Source organism: Haliaeetus leucocephalus, unplaced genomic scaffold (assembly GCF_000737465.1).
Source record: "Haliaeetus leucocephalus isolate CR32 unplaced genomic scaffold, Haliaeetus_leucocephalus-4.0 Scaffold871, whole genome shotgun sequence".
Lineage (NCBI taxonomy): Eukaryota > Metazoa > Chordata > Aves > Accipitriformes > Accipitridae > Haliaeetus > Haliaeetus leucocephalus.
The window spans coordinates 405681-425056 of NW_010973307.1; the positions used below are offsets into that span (position 1 = coordinate 405681).

General features: G+C 37.0%; 1 protein-coding gene across 1 annotated transcript in view; it reads left to right on the top strand.

Annotated features, from left to right (window-relative positions):
• Positions 1–19376, top strand: part of SUPT3H (suppressor of Ty 3 homolog (S. cerevisiae)) — a 125551-nt gene that overhangs the window by 69136 nt on the left and 37039 nt on the right. Inside the window, exons 7-11 of the mRNA XM_010583198.1 lie at positions 8520–8595; positions 10901–11013; positions 11617–11724; positions 12212–12400; positions 14682–14796. Of these exons, the coding sequence (XP_010581500.1) occupies positions 8520–8595; positions 10901–11013; positions 11617–11724; positions 12212–12400; positions 14682–14796 (601 nt within the window). The remainder of the gene's footprint in view (positions 1–8519; positions 8596–10900; positions 11014–11616; positions 11725–12211; positions 12401–14681; positions 14797–19376) is intronic.

Here is a 19376-nt window from a genome sequence, read left to right on the forward strand (position 1 = left end):
AATAAGATAACAGGAGTAAAATGAATATGCATTTTTCATATGGTCTGAAACTTATTCAAGTTTCTCCTAGTCAAAATTTTCCTTAATATTCTTATGTGCCTCCTTTTAACTGTGGAGCTCCAGAGGATTATTCAGGAGGGCATTTCACAATGTCTGTCAGCAGGCCTGATGCACAAGGAATTACAGAGATATGCCCTACAGGTTAATGAATTTTATCACAGGTATTGCTTAATAGTATGTACCTTGGGTTCACGTTGCTTTCCTTTCTTTTCAACATAAAGAGTGTAAGAACAGTGCTCTTGAGGAATTCCTCCTCTCAAATATATTTTTGAAGCATATATCGATGCTGGCTATTAACAGGACAAAGTTTTGCAAGGCAAATTTTTTAAATGAGGTTTGTTCTCTTACTTGCATTTACCAGTTAAAGCCAGTGAGAGAGAGGGCTGGTCCCTAGCTGTTCCCAGACTTACCTACTGTTCAGTTTAACTAGCTTTACTGGATGTATTGCTTAACAAGCTGTGGCCGTATATATAACAATGGGGAAAATATTATGAGGGTGAGAGGTACTTGAGGATTTTCTGAGATGATACATAATATAATAACAACAAGAAATTTGCATAAATATTTGATATAAATTTGATATAAATTTGATTTTTTATTTGATATAAATATTAAGTAAATACACATTTCTAAGCTATCTGTCCTTTTACTTATCCATCTATCCATATCTCTAGTCATAAAGCTAAAAGAAATATTTTAAAAATATTACAATATTTTCCTTTTGCTAACAACTGAGCCTCTGTAATTATTGTGTTATCCTTCAGTAGAGTGCGATGGCTGATTTTGACTGCAAATAAGAGAAAAAATGTAAAACTCATTATGCAAAAGGGACTGTTCTGCTGTTCATATCTCCCAGACAATGAGTGATGCCTATTTTGATGACTGAAAGCTTTACTTGTGAGATGCCAGAGCTGTTTATATTAACCTCATCTATGAATCGATACAGAGTCGGGATAAGTGTTAAGAAGAATGCTATCCAGAAGAGATGAAGGTATCCTAATATTAACCTGGTATGTAAAGTTTTTGATGTACAGCCAGATGGAAACCACAGAAAGGTATTAGCGTGGCCTCAACCAGAAAAGTGAGCGAAGATCAGTCATCTTAATATATTAATAAATCCCACATAACTTTTAAAGTTTGGTAGCATAGTTTATCCAAAATTATTTTATGTTTTTTTGGAAAGCACTGGTAGAAGATAGCCATAAATTGAACACATAGTTTTACAAAATTCATGATGATACTTATTACAGCAGAAAAAAATATTTTCCTGTAGAAATCAAAGGTATTCCATGAAATGGAAATGTTTTGTTTGCAGGTTCCAGCTCCACATTTCAGACTAGCAGTAATAAATTTAGACAAGGAATTTGGATATGATATGGAGCTGGTTCAAATAAATACAGTATGTGTAGATTTTGCATATGTTCAAGGGCAAAGTATTACGGGGGCAGTGAGTCCCTATCAGGAGGTCAGTTTTATTTATTCCTTAAGCAATGAGATCATGACTGCTGGGAATTAATCCATTCATTTTGTTATTGTCTGTGCGATTTCATTTGCTTTCTTTCTTCAGAATTCCCTTGAAATTTTTACATAATCTTTAATAGTCTTTCCAGCTCTTTTCCCCCTGCTTATCTGCACATACTTTGTTAGATTACGTTTTACATGCTTTGAGGAAGATGAATGGAATTAACACACACCCGGGGTACAAAGCCGCCTTTGTATATAGTTGCATTGCTTTGAGATCAGAGCAGGAACCAAATCTACTGAGTCATTCTTTAGTCTTGGCTCTTGCTTAGCCCTAAAATGGAAGTTGCTCTATTGGTGATGGTGTTCTTCACTCATCACTGCAGGATTCATCTTGCTTTTCTGAGGATGTCTGTACTGTGGACATGTAGACCTAAGCCAGTATCCCTGGGGCTCCATTGCAGATGTCCACAGTTGATGAACTTCAGAAGAATTCATAGATGTGATTCATCTGACGTATTTTAAACATCTAGTTTAGAATGAAGTTGCTCTCTAAAAGTGCCTAGTATCTTTTTTACTATAGAGGGACTTTAGGTGACTGATTAGGTTACTACAGATGTCTAAGTTGTTCATGTGAATCCCATCTTTTGGCCCTGGACAGAAAATCACTGATTTTCTATAATGAAAAATCATAATTTAAAAAAAAAAGTATTTTAATTAATATTTGTCATCTTCCACAGCTTCGTTTCATGGCATGTACAGTTGTAGATCCTTAACATCTGTGTAACAGTTAAGATTTTTAAGGTTCTTAACGTCTTAAACTCTGTTTATTGGGGGGAATGGTGTTAATAATATTGTAGAGAAAAAAGCAAAACTATTTTTACTATTTATAACTCTGAAAATACATTAAAATTGGGATCACCTTGGTCTGCCAGAAAAAGACCTCATGTTTTCTTCTAATATTGGGAATTTTGTACTAAACATATGAGCACTCAAACCCAGTATTACATCAAAGGCCTCAAGTTTGCTATGCAGACTTGTTCAGATTAATGGTTACTGCAGAATGTATGGTATGTTCTATAAGAGGTGGGTAAAAATGATAAAAATTCCCTGTATGTCTGTACTTTATAGCCAAATCAAGTATTACATTACAAAAGCTATTGATCTTTCCCCAAGTGGCATTTTTATTTTCTGTATAAAACTCTGAGTAAGCTTAATCTTTGAAAATGCTTACTCTTAAAACCCTTTTTTTCTTTGCTTACCAATTCAAGTGATTCTCAGAAGAGTAAGTACATTTTTCCTTTATGTAAAAGAAAAAATCTTCAGATAGTGATAATCCGTAGATAATTTTGAGGTACAGAAGACTAAAAATGTGTTTTCAGCATGTTTTGTAAATGCTTCAATATTGAGCTACCTTGTGCTTTATTTCTCAAATGATATTTTTTTTTTTTTTAATCAAGGTAGTTTTTGACCTACAACCCTAGAGCTGTCAGGTACAGCATACCGTGCTCTATTATTCTCTAGTCTAAACAATAAAAAAAAATATACTTAACATACTCTTTTAGTAATATCAGCCATTGCAGGGCAACTTTGTTTTTTTCCCTAGGGTAGTCACCTAGCTCCTTTGAAGCGTGATAGGTATACAATGATGAGGTCTTTAGCAAAGGAAATCAGGAAATCACGCCACAATATGAATATGCAAGCAGTTTGGGAAGCCAGCATCTTCATCATTAACATTGTTGCCAAACACAGAGGAGTCCAGCCATGCTGCATAGGTTTTTCAAATGTTCCAGCTTAGCAGCTACTCGGCACATTTCCTTCAAATACGAAATAGTTGGTAAGCAAGTTAACATTTGGCCTCCTGCCTTCCCCCCACACAAAGAGCTTTATATGTCAAGTGTGAAAGCTTTAAAATGGAATCAAAATAAGATTATTTTTCATCCTGGATGGTAGGTGACAACATGCAACTCTTTACCTTTTCTTTCCTTTCCCTTTTTAGTCTTCCTTTGTAGTTCTTCATGCTGAAAGAAAGATGTAATGCAACACATTTTTGGAAGACGAAGCATACGTTTACTGTGCCAGGTCCTATCTACTGCATCCTTCAGCATGTTCCAAGGAAAGCATGCAAAGTATTTTAACTCTGCTGTACACCACATAACTCAGCTTCTTAACTGCTTAGAGTGACTAGTACTGCTATGAGGGAGTAAAAACTATATATTTTTAATTCTTTTGATAAACCAGCAGGGTAGTGTCATTGATGTCATTTATTGTATCTGGTTTCAAGCTGAGATTGCTTCAAGGTGGCATGTCATTAGGCGTTTCAGTGTTTCTTCAGGTAGGAAAGATTTCCAGCAAACTTGCTTTCATACTGATGGAAGAGGACTTCAGTCCTGTTGGAGTGACTTGCTACTCCTTCCAAGAACAGAATTTGGAAAATTTCACTCGTATAAAATTGAAGTCGTTTCTTAGTTAAAACATCCTGTATCATTTCTTGTTTTCAAGAAAAAAATAGTTGAAAAATAAAGACTGTGAAATAGAGCAAGTGGGTATTCTGTAGACTTAAAAGAAAGCATTACTTACAGGTCATAGCATTTTCACAAACTTTCTGTGACTTCCCCAACATTGAATGCCATTTCCTTTAAACTCTTCTGGCCTGGAGTAACACTGTGTTCACAGTAATGTGCTCACTCTTTCTTCTCCCTTTTTATCCCATTTTATTGATTCATTTTGAGTTTCTAAAATATACTTTAGAAATGTAGAGATAAGGGAACATAAAATTTTTCCAAAGCAGGGATGATGCAAGAGAAAATAATTACTGTTTATAATCTTGAGAAGTGAAGAGGAAAGATGATCTGCTGTTGTCTTCTGCTTTGGTGTTTCTTTAAAGATGATATACCTATGCTATCCATCTCTTTATTTCTCCTACATTTGCTGGTTATTTATAGACTATTCTAAAACTGGTAGGTCTTATGGAATGGCTATCCTTATCCCTTGAATTGTGAGTTCCCATGCTGTGATGTGGGGGGTTTTTGTTAAAGTGTATTGGGAAGAAAATATAGTCCAGTTATTTGTGTTAAAAGCTATTTTATTTGGTGGTGGTTTAGAGCATCACTCTAGAATCCACCTTTAAGAAAGACTCCTTTTAGAGAGGAGAACTCAAGGGAGAAAGCAATTTTATTTCACAGATATGTAGGTAATTTTACTACATAAAAAATATTCATACAGAGAAAAAATACGTGTAAGTATTCATTTAGTGTATAAGAACAAAATTAAGTACTGTGTTTAGACAACTACTGTAGACAATTTGTAGAGGGAAATGAAGTCCCTATTGGAAAAATCCCTCAGCAACAGCTTTCTTTTAATAAACCTTTGATTAGTATTTTTTTGTTTCACTTACTGTAAAAAACTTTCAATGTTTTGATAGTGAACATACTGTGAGGCATATTGACTAGCCTTTGACAGCATGCATTTTCAGAGTTTTATAGTCTGTTTGCTGAGAGTTGCCATTGCTAAATCATTTAATTTAACATAACTGCTCTTGGGATTAATCTGTTCTTGCAGTTTCCATATTATCATGTTAGCATTTCATATAATTTTGCTTTCCTATGCCTGCCTTGTTGTTGCAAAGGGGTTTAAATCCCTGGGACTGCTGGATGTGAAGGGTAATAGCCAATGGCTTGACATATAGGTGGCAACAGGTAAAAACTGAATATCCAGGGGATTGATACTGGGGCCCATATTGTTCAATATTTTCATCAACAACATGGACATAAATATGGGCAAAGATAGAAAATGCAAATTCTGCAAATCTGTTGATGATAGTAAATGAAGAGTGGCTGGCACACTGGTTGATGGAGCTTCACTCCAGATAGGTCTTGAAAACCTTGAGAGCTGAACCACCAGAAACTTCACTGAGTTTCTGCATCTGGGACAGGGTGATCCCATGCATCAGTACAGGCTGGATGCCAACTGTCTGGGTAGCAACCCTTCTGGGAAGAACCTGGGGGACTGGTAATGAACATCAAGTTGAACATCAGTCAACAGTTTGGTCTCATCATATTAAAGCAAAACTCACAGTTTTGCAGAAATGTGGCTGGCAGACTGAAGGAAGTTGCCATGCCCTTCTACTTGGTGCTGTTGAGCCAAATCTGGAACACTACATCCAGGTTTGGGTCCTTCGGTTCCACGGAAATGCTGAGAAACTGGAAAGGTTTAGCTGGAAGGTACTGCGAGGTGAGGGCCCTGGAGCACGTGACCTCTCAGAAGAGACTGAGAGAGATTAATTAGTTTTACCTAACCTGAAGAAGAGGAGGCTAAAAGGTGGTTAGATAGCAGCCTACAACTGCTGAACGACATTAACAAAAATGATAGAGCCAAACTTTTCTTAGTATTGCTGGTAGGATAAAGAAGGTCATCAACCACAAATGCTTGGCAGGTTCAAGTAGGACATTAGAAACCTTTTTGACTAGTGCAACACTGGGGCAGGTTACCCAGAGGAGACACAAAATCTCTGTCCTTGGAGGTTTTCGAGACTTAGCTGGAGAAAGCCATAGCTGACTTCATCTAATGTTGGCAATAGTCCTCTTTTAAGATAGAGGTTGGGCTAGAGAACTCCAGAGGAAAGGTTGTTGGAGGGGGATCTCAAGCAACAGTTCTGCAAGCCTGCACACTTCCATGTGTAAAATTTCAAGAAAATTTTGTCATATTTAGAGAAGCGCAGTCTATTTGTTTACCCACCTAAAGTTAAATTATTTCAGTATTACCTGGGTGTGCCCAACTACTAATTTCTGACTGGCAAAGACACAAATGATTGCAGAATTTAAACTATATTGCATAAAAAGTTAGCTTTTTTAATTATTTGAAGAAGTTATTTCTTAATATGTGAAAAAATTAAACCCAAATTAGATGCCTTTCTGAAACATACAGTGAAATCACACAGGAAATTCCAGGACTGCCATTTCTAGAATGTACAGTGTGAGAAGTGTCCTGTGCTATGCAGAAGTTCAGATGATCCTGGTGGTGCCTTCTGTGTTCAAAAGTATGACTGAATTAATTCAGAGGCAAAACAGATATCTGGTATGATTATCCTAGGTGAGGATTGAAGTTGTGGCATGTATTGTGGCAATTATTTTTAAAGGATACAAAATCAGTCTAGACTTAATGTCTTGATGGAATAGGTTGACTGAAAATTTTTACTTATCTGAAATGGCAGCTCTACAAAATGTAGTCAAGATGCCAGCAACACGCATGGGAGAAGAACTGAAAAATGCTTAAGTAGAACATTTTCTATCCTGGTGACTAAGAGTCAAAATACAGTAGAAATGATTGACTGGCTAGAGAAGAAATGAAAGAAGGAATATCCAGGTATGCTCCTGGACAGCTGGTGGTTCAGTTCACAACTAAATTGAACAAGTTGTCTGTCAACAAGATCTCATAATTGATGGAGGACTGTCATAGAAGAGTGACATAAAAGGCAGAGAATAGAGGAAGAAACTGTATTTGAAGTACTGATTTATTTCTTCTTTTTTTTTTTTCTGATTTGAGAAACTGCTAAGACCAAATGCTGGTTGTATAGCCTGTCTCCAAATACTCTTATCAACAGCCCTTTTGTTTTCCATTAAGTCTGATTAAAGAACTCCGCAATTTTGATTTCACTAGGTGTAGAAGTGCTTGAGGAGTCACAGCAAAATTTGTGTGTGTGTGTGCGCGTGTGTGTTTTCTTTCTTTGTTTTTGTCTTTAATGTGGACACACCTGTACTTTACCACCTTTGTGCATGGTTTGTTGAGCTGTATGGACTCACTGCAGAAGTGAAGCCTCGGTACCATCAGCCACTCCTGATACCGCTTTGTATCCTTAGTTATAGTTCTGTTCTTACCAGGTGTAATGATTTATTCATCGAGTTATTGTTTGGAAGATAGTTATATTCCTTTCCTTGAAGGTTAAGACAATCTACTTTCTTTCTTTGAGAGACTTGAGTAAGCTGTCTGCTTCTGAAGAGGATAATTGTTCTCTTTAATCTAACTACCGCTTCCTGCCTCCAATACTTGAAGGATTAAATCTCTTCTAGATGTCAGATCCCTACCTGGTGAAAATCACCCCTGCACTGTTGAAGTAAATAAAACTCAAACACGTGCTCAAACCTAACGGTGAACTTCAGTGCTGCTTCAACCATGATTCAATTGTGGCATAGTATATATGTGGAGGGAAGGGTCTGCATAATATTTATGGTTTCATACTTTGATTTTTTTGAGATAGAATCTTTTGGTTTACACTGGACTCTGTGTGAAATACATTCTTAAATCCAGCTGTGAACATTTTAAGGGGTTTTTCTTGAATGAGCTCTAATTCAGTCTAATTTCCTTTCTTCTTCTGTAGGTGTTCAGGAGTATAAAAAAATCAAGCATAGATTAACAGTGAAAAAGAAAAAATGAAGCAGACACATTTACCACTTAATTATTACAGTATATGGAATGTTTGTGTGGGAAGGGGCAGTTCATGCACCACTCTGCCTGGTACCTCCTCAATGTGATGGAATTTATTCTTTTCACTGCTGCTTGTGCTCCCATTTTAAAAGCATAAAGGTTCAGTTCTGCTCAGTGCAGAGCACATTGGCCTCGGTCCAGGAGGCCGTTTTACTTGTCTGGTCATCTGTAAACATGCAGGCAGACTGCTCACGTGCTTCAGTTTAAATGTGCACCTCGGTCAGGGCAAGGGTGCTCATCACCCTTCCTAACTCAGCCCTTGTCGCTGTCGTAGGTGAGCGGTATGCAAGCAGATTTTTAAAATAAGAATTGACACGCTCCTCTGGGAAATTTAACTCGTGAGACTAATAGCCAATCCGTGGTTTATATTCTGCATCTTAACTTGTTCAATGCATGTTTAAGTTGGGAGGGTTACTTCAAGGTTATGGCAGGGGTGCTTTGCTGCTACAATTTCTGTTGTGGAATGCAGTTCTTGTTGGAATAAGGTACATCATGTACTTCTACTCTTTTGTCAGAGAGCAGAAAGACAAACACGAATGATGGACTCCGTCCAGTATGCAGAATTTTGTGAAAGTCGGCAATTGAGTTTTTGTAAGTATTATAACGGCTGAACTGTATGAAGATGTTCGATTATTATTTCATGTAATAGAGAACACAGCAGAACCTCATGTTTTTTGAAAGCACTTTTGTTTCATCTGCAATAACAAATCTTTAAATTCTTTGTCTGCATAACTCCTGGGAACAGTTAATTTAGCACAGTTTCAGGCTGTCAGGCAGAGTATTTTTTTTGAATATTTACCAGGCTTTATATATGCTCAAATACTGTGCTGGTGGGGACGACGGCAAAGATAGAACTGGTAAAGAGTTAATGGATTAAAACAACCATACTTGCCTGAAGTCTGTCGTGGTGGTGTTCTAGTCAGCATATTAGTAAAGTTTCATGGTTGCAGGTTTTTTGGAATGCATCTAAAATTAGAGAAGAGCGGCAAGTTTTGCTTTTATTTCCCTATCCGCAGAGACACAAAGAACTTACTAAAGTCTTTTCTATTTTAAGCTGTAAGCTCCTGCTGTGGAATTTATTCAACATTAGCCAAATTCATCAGTATACGCCATTCCAACACTAATAACATGATGACAGAATTAGGGCTTTACTAGCACTGAAAACCAACTTACTAGAAGTACTTGTGGGCCGCAACTATAATGAGCTGTAAATTAATGGGCTTGATCATGTAGCAAAACATCATTACAGAAGCGGTTAAGTGATGACTAAGGTTTTAGGTCAAATGTCAGAGAAAGTGAGGTGAAGGAGCCAGTAAAAATCATGACAAAACAGCACATGATCCTACAAGACAGCCTTGAACACAATGGTGTCTTTAAATGAGAGACCTTATCTTGTTCTTCCTTTTAAATTCGAAGAAAGACTGATTCATTTATGGCAAATAAATGACACATTTGAAATACTGTTCTGTATCAGCAAATGTAGGAAAACATGTTTTGTAAGCATTTCTTTTCCTAATTCAATATGTTTTGTAAGCTGGGTTATAATTTGGCATCACACATCTGTGAGCCATTAGCTAAATGATACTTCAGATTAGGGTGACTTCAGGAAATGAGAGGTTTGTGATAAAGTCATTTTTTAAATCCAAAAATTATCATCTGGAGACAGAACAAATAGAAATCTTAAATTTGTGAAATAAAATGGAATGTTGCTGACCAGGGGATTGTGATCTATAAAAATAATCTCAATGGTATTTTCACAGTGTTTTCAAATGACCATGTCTATGCAGTTCTTTTTCACTGGCATTTAATGTCATTAAAGAATAAGAGAATTACAGTGCTTAGAAATTAGTAGCAGGAGAGACTCATGCACAAATTCAACTGCATGATATGAACTCAACTAGATAGAATATACTAAAGGCCATGCAGAACATTTGTTCAAAACTAATGCAAAGGCTATTTTTTTTACTTATTTTCTTATATTTTAGTAAAAATTGAATGTATTGCTATGTTTAAAGTAGTAAACCTTTTTATCATTGTATAAAGCCATGATAACTGTCACAAGAGAATAAACCTGGAAGGGACTTCAAGAAGCCTGTTCTAACAATATATATTAATAATTACAGCTCCACACATTCCTGTGCACTTCTAAAGCCAGGCAAAAGAAAAGGTCCATCAAAGGATCAAGTACTACAGGATTACAAATTTAAATTCTAGGGAACATTTTGTGGTCCTGCTGTCAGCTTCACACTTCTCTTGCTTGGGTTTGTTTTTTGTTTTTTTTTTCTTCAGTGACCCAATGTGGCCTTCTCCTTCTCATTCCCTCCTAAAAAAATAACCATTATTTACACCTGTTTTCTGTTTAACACCTGACTTGTCTTTAGCTTTTTAGTCTTCTTTGAAGACTCTCTTTGAAAGAGCTATTTCAAATGATTCTCCCACTTTGTATTTACTTAATTTTGGTTGTCCTGTCTTCACAAACAGCCCTCGTTAAGACCTCTATGTTACTAGCTCCTTTCTGTCCAAGTCTCCACAGCTTTCTGTGATCACCTTGTCCACCACTGACCTATCTCTTTTGCAATAATATATTCAAAATCAGGTTTGTCCCATCTACAGTCCTCTGAGGTAGACCCTTCCTTGTTGTGAAATCTCCCGTATGATTGATTAACTGTGTGTTTTTCTCTTTACTGCATGCTGCTTATGGGTCTCCAAAATGTTGTGTATGAAATAACAGTCTTTCCCCACTAGTTCCATTTTGATAATTCCTTCCTTGGCCAATCAAACCACATTCACACTCCTTGTTTCACATTTGCAGTATTTTCTACGACGGGAAAAAATGCCTTATTTTGGCCTACCTGTTGTTAACTATTCCTTTTCCCCTTATGATTTTAACTGGCAGCAAAGAAAGCATCCAAGTTTCGTGACTGGTTGGACTGTAGCAGTATGGAAATAAAGCCAAATGCAGTTGCAATGGAGATTTTGGCCTATTTAGCGTATGAGACCGTGGCACAGGTAAGGGAGTATACTGATTGAACTCTAGCTAAACAAAATGAATTAATTACTCTTGGATGTACTTCAGCCTCAGGTGACTGTGTTGTGTGCCCCTTCAGAAGCGTGCAGGCACTACAGCTAACCAAGCTAACTGGATTCCTGTCTGCCTTTCAATTTGCTGTGTGACGGACGTGTCCTACACAATATAGGTAGTAAAAATGTTTTGTAATGGTTACAGAGGAGAGTGGAGTCCAGCACGAACTTTATTCAAGTCCAGGCTGAAACCACATACTTCGCTATGTGACCTTTGGCAGTGTGCTGTGGCTCATTCAACCCCATTGCACAACTGGATTAAAAAGCAGGATTTCCTGGAAAACAAAACATGACCTTAGTGCCAAGCCGAGCCCTCTTGGGTAGATAAATTACTCCATATATTTACAGGAGTGGAAAAGACAGATTCCTTAGGCTGAAATATCTCTGAATAATTTTGTTTTCAACTGAGAAACACTAAGAATAATCTGCCTCAACCCACAACTCCTCTCTCTCTTCATTGTTACGATGGCATTTGTAGTAAGTACCATGTCACTAAACCTACCTTTTCATCGGCTCTTTTTGCCCCTCCAGTTGGTGGACTTGGCCCTTTTGGTTAAGCAGGACATGGCTCCCAAAGCTGGCGACCCATTCAGTCATGCCATATCTGCCACCTTCATACAGTATCACAACTCTACTGAGGTAAATCTTGCTTTTTCACATATTAATGCATTTTATGGTTTTTTACGTGTATTTGGTAGTTTGTTGCTTTCAAAGATGATGTTATTGAATGTGGTGTTGATACAGGCTTCTGTTATGGAGTTTATGAACACTGAAGTTATGGATTTAGATGGAAAGACATTAAATTATAGCTCCAAATGTTAAATTCTTAGCTGAATCTTTATATTTAAATGGCTACCATTTCCACCTCTTTTCCTGGGTGGAAATTCCTTCTCTCTGTATTGAAGGCTCTCTCTATCGCAGATTTGGAGATCAAAGCTGTCAACAGTAGCAAGTGCAATAAGTGCTGTATCGCATGCGTTGCTGTGATACCGATATTATAGTAACCTCTAGAAAGAGCAAACTGAATTCTGTATTACATGTCTTCTGACAGTAAATCTAAGAAGGCAATAATTATCTTTTTTCTGATTTGATTATATAATGGCTGTTTGACATCTTGCTTTCATAGCCACATCTCTTAGGGCAATCTACAAGTGTGAAGACCAGCCTTGACTCTCCTGAAAACACACCACCTCCTACACCCACACCCCCAGCATCAGCAGGACAGCAACATCTGGGGAAAACCCCGTCAGGAGCCCTGGGGAATGGTGGACTTGGACAGGACTCTACCAAATCCAAACAAAGGAAAAGAAAAAAGGTATTTGGTGCACAAGGCTGAAAAAACAAAAAAAGAAAAAGAAACCAAAACATCTTCAGGAAATAACATGTCTCATTTTAAATACCAATTTTAACCTATATCGCATGTTAACTACCAATGTTATTGTAGGGCCAAATGTGTGATTTGGTGTTTTTTCTATCAGAACTAGGCTAAAGCTTCTCAGTAATGCCTGCAAACCGAATTTTGTTGAGGTAACAACTGCTGCTTCTAAGATGAGCGGCTCCTCTACAGCCACAGCGGTAGATACCACCCCAAATAATCATCCCCTTCTCTGACAGTAGCAGCTAGCATAGGTTTTGAGGTTCAGAGCATAAGCAAAGTAGGCAAAGAGGCGGTTGTGATTTTTCTGCTCCCAGCAGCCTTAGGCGACTGCCTTCTTCGTCTATAACAACTTTGCCTGACGTGCTTTATTTTTATGCCAGTTGGTTGCAATCAATCTAAATATTTGTTTACTTTGCATAAAATCTGGCTGTCTTGTATTCAGAGTGTGAAATGTAAATATTAGAATTCCTGTCTTCTGTTGTAGAGCCTTGGTATTCTATCTGAGAGGAATATATATACCTTAAAACCACAAGGGAAATAGATTTGATTAAATAAACTGGATAGGAAGCACTGTGTTAGTCACTTAGGGCCTTTTTGAAAAAATGTGATGGCCATACTCATTTTGCTGCAAAGCAATGGAGCGACTTGTAATTTTCTCATGTGTGTTATTATTCTCCTAAACCACTCATTTTTCATAGAGTTAAACCAGTGATTTTTACAATGACAGGTAGAAAAAGATGTATTTTCTCCTTCTAGTGTCGTCAGTGCTGTAGACACTCCTGATATGTTCAACTTTCTCTCTGCCCTTATTATACCCTGTTTAGAAAGCCTTTAGTGAATCCTAAAAACCTCTCTGAAGACTTTTGCTTTTTTGTCTTCCTTTTTTATATTATGTTTGATTATGTTTTGCTTCTGTGGCTGATTTCCATTATAATTCCTAGGAACAAGAATTTAGCTGGAGATGTAGTTTTTGATACCTTATATTTCACTAGCGCTGTGAGTTTATTTTAAATTCTTAGTGTTTGACTTAATGCCTTTTAAAATAACTATATTCTAAAAAGTGCACAGTTTTAATGAAATGTTCCCATGACTTATCCAATTTGGTTAGGTATATACTGGATATAACTGAGGCATTGAGACAAACGAGTTAACTTGGTGAAGAATGTTATTCTTAGTCCATGAAGGCCCAGTCCAGCAGAAAATATTTGAGTTTCATGTTCCCTTTATGAACGTCAATCAGCAAGGGAAGAATCTGCCATCGTATTATGAATAATTCTGTGTGTACACAGGCTCCAGTGGACTCGGCACTCTTGAAAATAACGCATTTTGTAAAAAATATCCCAAGTTTGAAAGCATTAGTATATATTGTAAATGTATGAGGGGACTGTGTATGTGTGTACGTTAAACTTCAGTGTATAATTCAAGTTTTTGTCATTGTTAGTGCATTCACTAATCCATTTTCATGAATTTATTACCAAGCAGCCATCATTCTGATAAGTTGTCTGAATCCTGGCAAGCAGCCGTTGTCTATATGGAGCCTAAACCAACATTTCTCCTAGGAAGGAGAAGAGAGTAACTTTTTCTTTTAAAATCCTGGAGTATTTTTGTAAAATCAATGGCCCAGTAGCAGTAAATTCATATTTTTCCTATTTAGGGTCCTTAATCCAAAAAGTCCTTTGAAATTTGAAAACATTCCAGTCTGAGGTAATTAAAATATTTTTGCATCACTGTAACACCATTATGTCACATGTTTCATCTTCAAATTTCAATCTGATATTACTCAATGGTGATTTTGGTGTCAAATTGCGTTCCACTTGAGGTACTTGTTCAATATTTTCCCCACCCCTTGACATCATAATGAGAGCCTGAAAAGTTTTAAAAATAGTTTCTGTGGTTATTGCAGTATGACTTATATGACCCTTTCATTTGAGTTTGAACATTTTCTGCTCTTTTCAATTGCAACATACAGCAGCACTAGGTGAAAGATTTAAGAGGACAAATATGGTGTTCTTTGGGTCTCTTAAGCGAAGTTCATGTAAAAGTCCTCTTTGATTTGTTAATAGCTTTTTTTCTCTAATGTAGTGTGTGGCAGCAATGATGTGTATCCTCAGGAAAAAAAATTGGTCCATTTTATAAAGGTTTATTTTCATACTTTATGCACTGTAGGTCTGTTGTGTGTTTTTGATTTAGTAACAATTTATGTGTTTTTCTGTTGCAGAGCACTGCAGCCTGTGGTATAGAGGCTCAAAGCGATGCCATCCAGCCCAGCCACATCAGAGAGGCCATTCGACGCTATGGCCACAAGATTGGCCCCCTTTCCCCATTCACAGTACGTAATAACAGAGTTATAAAAAGTTATATTTATAATCTTAAAGAACTTTGATTTTCAAGTGGTCAAATGAAGAAGCTTTGGAATTGTTGAGAGCAATTTGTGGTGACTGTAATTTTCTTTATAAAAGTGGCATAATTCTCTTGGGAAATAAAACTTAGTAATTTCTGTCTCTTTTTGGAAAGACAAAAAAGTTTTTTTTTCTTTTAAATATTATTTTCTTTCAATTACAAATTATGCTTTTTTGTTAGTGCTTGAATTTTCTGTTTTTGCAAAGTTTAGGTTTACAGTTATTTTAAATTATATGTATTCCAATATGGTGAGGAGCACTTTATATTCTAAAATTAGTTGTGTGTCAGATACTGCTCCTATTGGAAGTTGAACTCTCAAGTGACACATTTACGGTTGGAGAAAGAAGAGAATGGTTTCTTTAGACAACTTTGAACCTCCACTAAAATGTAATAGAACTGAGCTTGTGGTAAAACACTGATGGGTTATGAGGTTTTGCCGTCGTTTTTTCTATGCAAATTGCAAATCCATTGTTCAGAGCAGCCAAACGAATGCTTTATTTAATTTTCTCAGCTGATAAAAATGTGAAAGTAGTCTGTCTCCAATGTCATAAATTGGGGTCATTTTCTTCTGATCTGCTGTTCTATGTGGCCTTGCTTACCTCAGGAAAGTACATTTACATTTAGGAAAGAATGAATGTCAAAGAAACCATTATAGGAAAAAACCAAAACAAAACAAAGAAAAAAACACCACACTAGATCTGAGCTCCTAAAAATCAGGAAGAAATTATCCATTTTTGGAGGGATTTTAGGAAAGAAAAATGATTCTGAACTTGGAGGAAACTCATCTACATAAAAATTATACAGAAGTATATGACGACCATATATTTATGGTCTTTACATAATTTATGGTCTTTACATAATTTTACTTCTCTCTCTTGCCAGTCACAAATGCTAAATTAATATCATGTAAAGTGTAAGATAGAATTTCTAGTCCAAAATAGAGAAGTGTCTTTAGCAGAAGTTTGCTAAGAGATGTAGCTAAGAACATGGCAATAGCTTCTGAAAGCAGAGAATATATTTAATTTTATTATGTAAAGAGCTCACATAAACAATTACAGAGAGTTAAGTCTTCCTTCCCTGACCCTCACTGAAAGTGGTTTGGTTAATTATTAACCAAAGTTTGAAATTTCTCTGCAACCACAAGATATAATAAAATACTTGGGTTTGGGTTGGGGTTTTTTATGTCCTGCAATCTTGTGAACTTCCCAAAGAGCACAACTAACTGAACAGTTTAATTTGTTGACATTACCTACTGTCAATGTGGTTGATGAGATGAGCAGATCTTGTTCCCTCTAAACAAGCCAAGAACGCTACCTTTTCATATTGCCAGACTCTCACACTGTTGTATTAAAAATATTATCGCTAGGCATTTTGAAGAGTACTGCGGCAACACTTCTTTTGAATAACTTCTGCTTTCTTCTATTGCCACTGCCTTCACAATAGTTTTTTTGTGTATCTGCGTGACCTCCTAGACAAGATGACAGAACTAGGAGGAAAGGTGGCTTTACTCAGTGTGCTGCATGTGATTCTGTAGTGACACGTTAAAAACTGCAGAGAGAAATATTGAATGGGTTTAATGGGTATCTGTCACTACGTTCAGTGAAGTCATGCTTTTGGTCGTTTCCACCCTTAAAACTAACCTAAAGGTCACGTAGAGAAGTTAGGAGTATACATTTGCACACCGTCTCTTCCATTTCTCTTAATCCTATTGATTATTCCACATCAGATCTGATTTTGTAGTCAATAGGTGCCCTGACAGAGTCTGCTGTAGGTGAGGAGGAAGGATTTTTCTTCATGCCCAGATGTTGTACACTGTTTTCTGATGGTAGTTTACCATTCGTGTTAGCAGTCCTACTACACAAGCAAGGAAAAGAATGAAGAAACAACCATTTTTGTGAGCTATATATATGTTCAGTTCATCCCTAAAATGGATAGATTAGACTGAATTTCAAGTAAAAGATGTAGTTCTACATTCTTACTATAGTAACAAGAAGAAAGTGCAACTCTGCTAATGCCAAAATGCCGTATGACTCCAGTGTAAGTTTGTGATACTTGCACAGGAGGAATGTAAAATCAGTCCTAGAAACCTAACCATGTACTTATCTATCCCAAATTACATGACGTGTTGGAACATACAGGAAATCTCATATGAGGAATAATAGGCAAAATAAGTTATCCACAGTATTCAACAACAGTTTTTTGAAAACAAGAGCATGTTACTGCTCTTGAGTGCTGACCATTGAGAAAAGATTGGGGAAAAAAAAAGGAATAACTTTAAATGCTTTCCTGTCTTCCAGAGTAATACTACATGAACTTACAGTACAGTTATTGGGGTTTAATAAATTATTTTAATTTTGTAGGCCTATGCTATTCTGAAGTTTTCTTGGATATGTGACTATTGAGCAGTAAGGAGGATTTACAGAAGAATTTTACCCTTGCTGTAAATTAGTGAGAAAAAATGGACAGCTCTGGACTCTTTTTCATTTTAAATAATTTCCATCTCATTCCAGCCATTCATACAAGGCAGAGAGCAAACATTTTCTTTTTCGTTTGGGAGATTATTTTTAATTTAGCTAGAGTTGGGTTTTGGCTTTCTGCTATGCTGCCTAGTGTGAGGCATTCAGCAGTCCCCCTGAAATTCGCTGTGTATCATTTTTAATGTTTATAATTTAACAGCATCGGGTTTTGAAAGACTTTATCGTCTGTACAAATGGATTGAGTTTAAATCAGCAGTATATCTGGAGAAATGAATAAAAATCTGGACCTGCAAAGTATCTGATAATATTTCCCCATTTAAAATTGCAAGATGTTATAAAATCAATGTTCTCTGTATGAAAAATCCCATGCAGATGATTGCACTTTATACCAAAACCAGACAGGAATATTCTACTGCCCTTCATATTAAAATACAGAACTTTTTTTTTCTCCCTGCGTTATATTTTTTTTGTCTTCTTTTTTTTCTCACCTTCTTATAGTTTCTCACCTCTAGTGAGCCAGGACTTCTCAGTTCTTAGACTAAAGCTAATTTCTGCACTGTCTGGAAACTCACCCTCAGTAGTGGCAAGACCCACACATAATTGCAGAGACAGATGAAGGTATAGGTATTTGACTAGATTGCCAGCTGGGAAACCATCCCTGTTTTCTCCAGATTCAACATCAGACTCCAAAAACGTGAAACCCCTCTCCTTTCCTTCTCCGTTGGGTTACAGGAAGGGATCTGCCTTGCTTTGAGACTTGGTTAACATGTTTTTCAGTGACGACTCATTCATATTTGGCCCAGGTACTTTCCCATGGACACTTTAAGCTGACTCCCCAGAAAGGTCTCTGTGTTTGAGTCGCTTGCCATGGAGATTGATGTATGAGGCCTTGATTCTGCTCAACTGTATAAAATTTACTTGTTTCCTTGGCACAGTTCACAAGAGGATAAGAACTGATAGGAGAGTCCTCTTCTGGTCTTGTGTTTATCCTACCAGTAAACAGCCTTCACTGTGGTGTGGGTTGTTTGGCTTTTCCTCAGACAGCTTCTCCATTCCTCAGGGTGGTTGAGAGCAGAACAACCAGGTACACCAGATCAGAGGACCATGAGAACCTTTCACATCTAGGTATTGGCTCTAATCTCCTCTTGGTAGTAAGGTGGTGTCTTCATCAATAAACTTCCATGTATCAGGGACTGACCTTGGGATGGATGCATTCAATATGAGGTTCACCTGTAGGTTCTTCCCTGAGCACCGTCTGTCGTGGTCTCATATTGAAGCTTGATGTTGGAGGAGTCAGAGTGAGTGGACCTTATAGGTTGGATCCATACCAGGAATTTCCAAAGTCAACCTTTCCGTTTTAGATGTAAACAAGAAAGCAGTAGTTCATATCCGGGATCCCTCTCGGTTATGTTTCTCTGGTGAAACTGTCTGATGTAGATCTTGCCTTATGTTCCAGCTCCTCACGTGGGATTCAGGACAACAAGTTATCTCAGTTTTTCATATGCCATCTCACAGCTTGGGCACCAGGTTGTTCTCAGTGTTGGGGTTCTCATCGCTTAGCTCCATTTCTTACACACTACTGCTCCAAAGGATTAAAAGAAGTGAGTTTAGTTTTTTCTACTCATTTGACTAACCTTTTTCATTCCTCAAGTCTGTCTTCTTAATAAGATGAAAGACTTTCCATGAGTAATGTTGGGGTGCAGTTGGTGGCTCTCTTTCCATATCACCCATCCTTGTGTAGGATAACACGACTGTTACATTTCTTTCTTCTAGTTAGAAAACTCATCCCCTAGCAGTTTTGGTTCAAATTTCTGAATACAGCAGGCTCTTGACAACAGCCAGTCAGTTGGTTATTACATTGATCCATAAAAATATCCCTTCTAGTGGCTTCAAAGAGATCAGGGAAGGGTTTAGATCTTTCTGATACAGTTTTTCCCTCAGACACCATAGAAAATAGCTCAGACTTCTGTCTAATGTTATATCAAGGTTTTGCGCTACGTAGAAAATAAACATAGCCTATGTCAAATAGTTCTTGT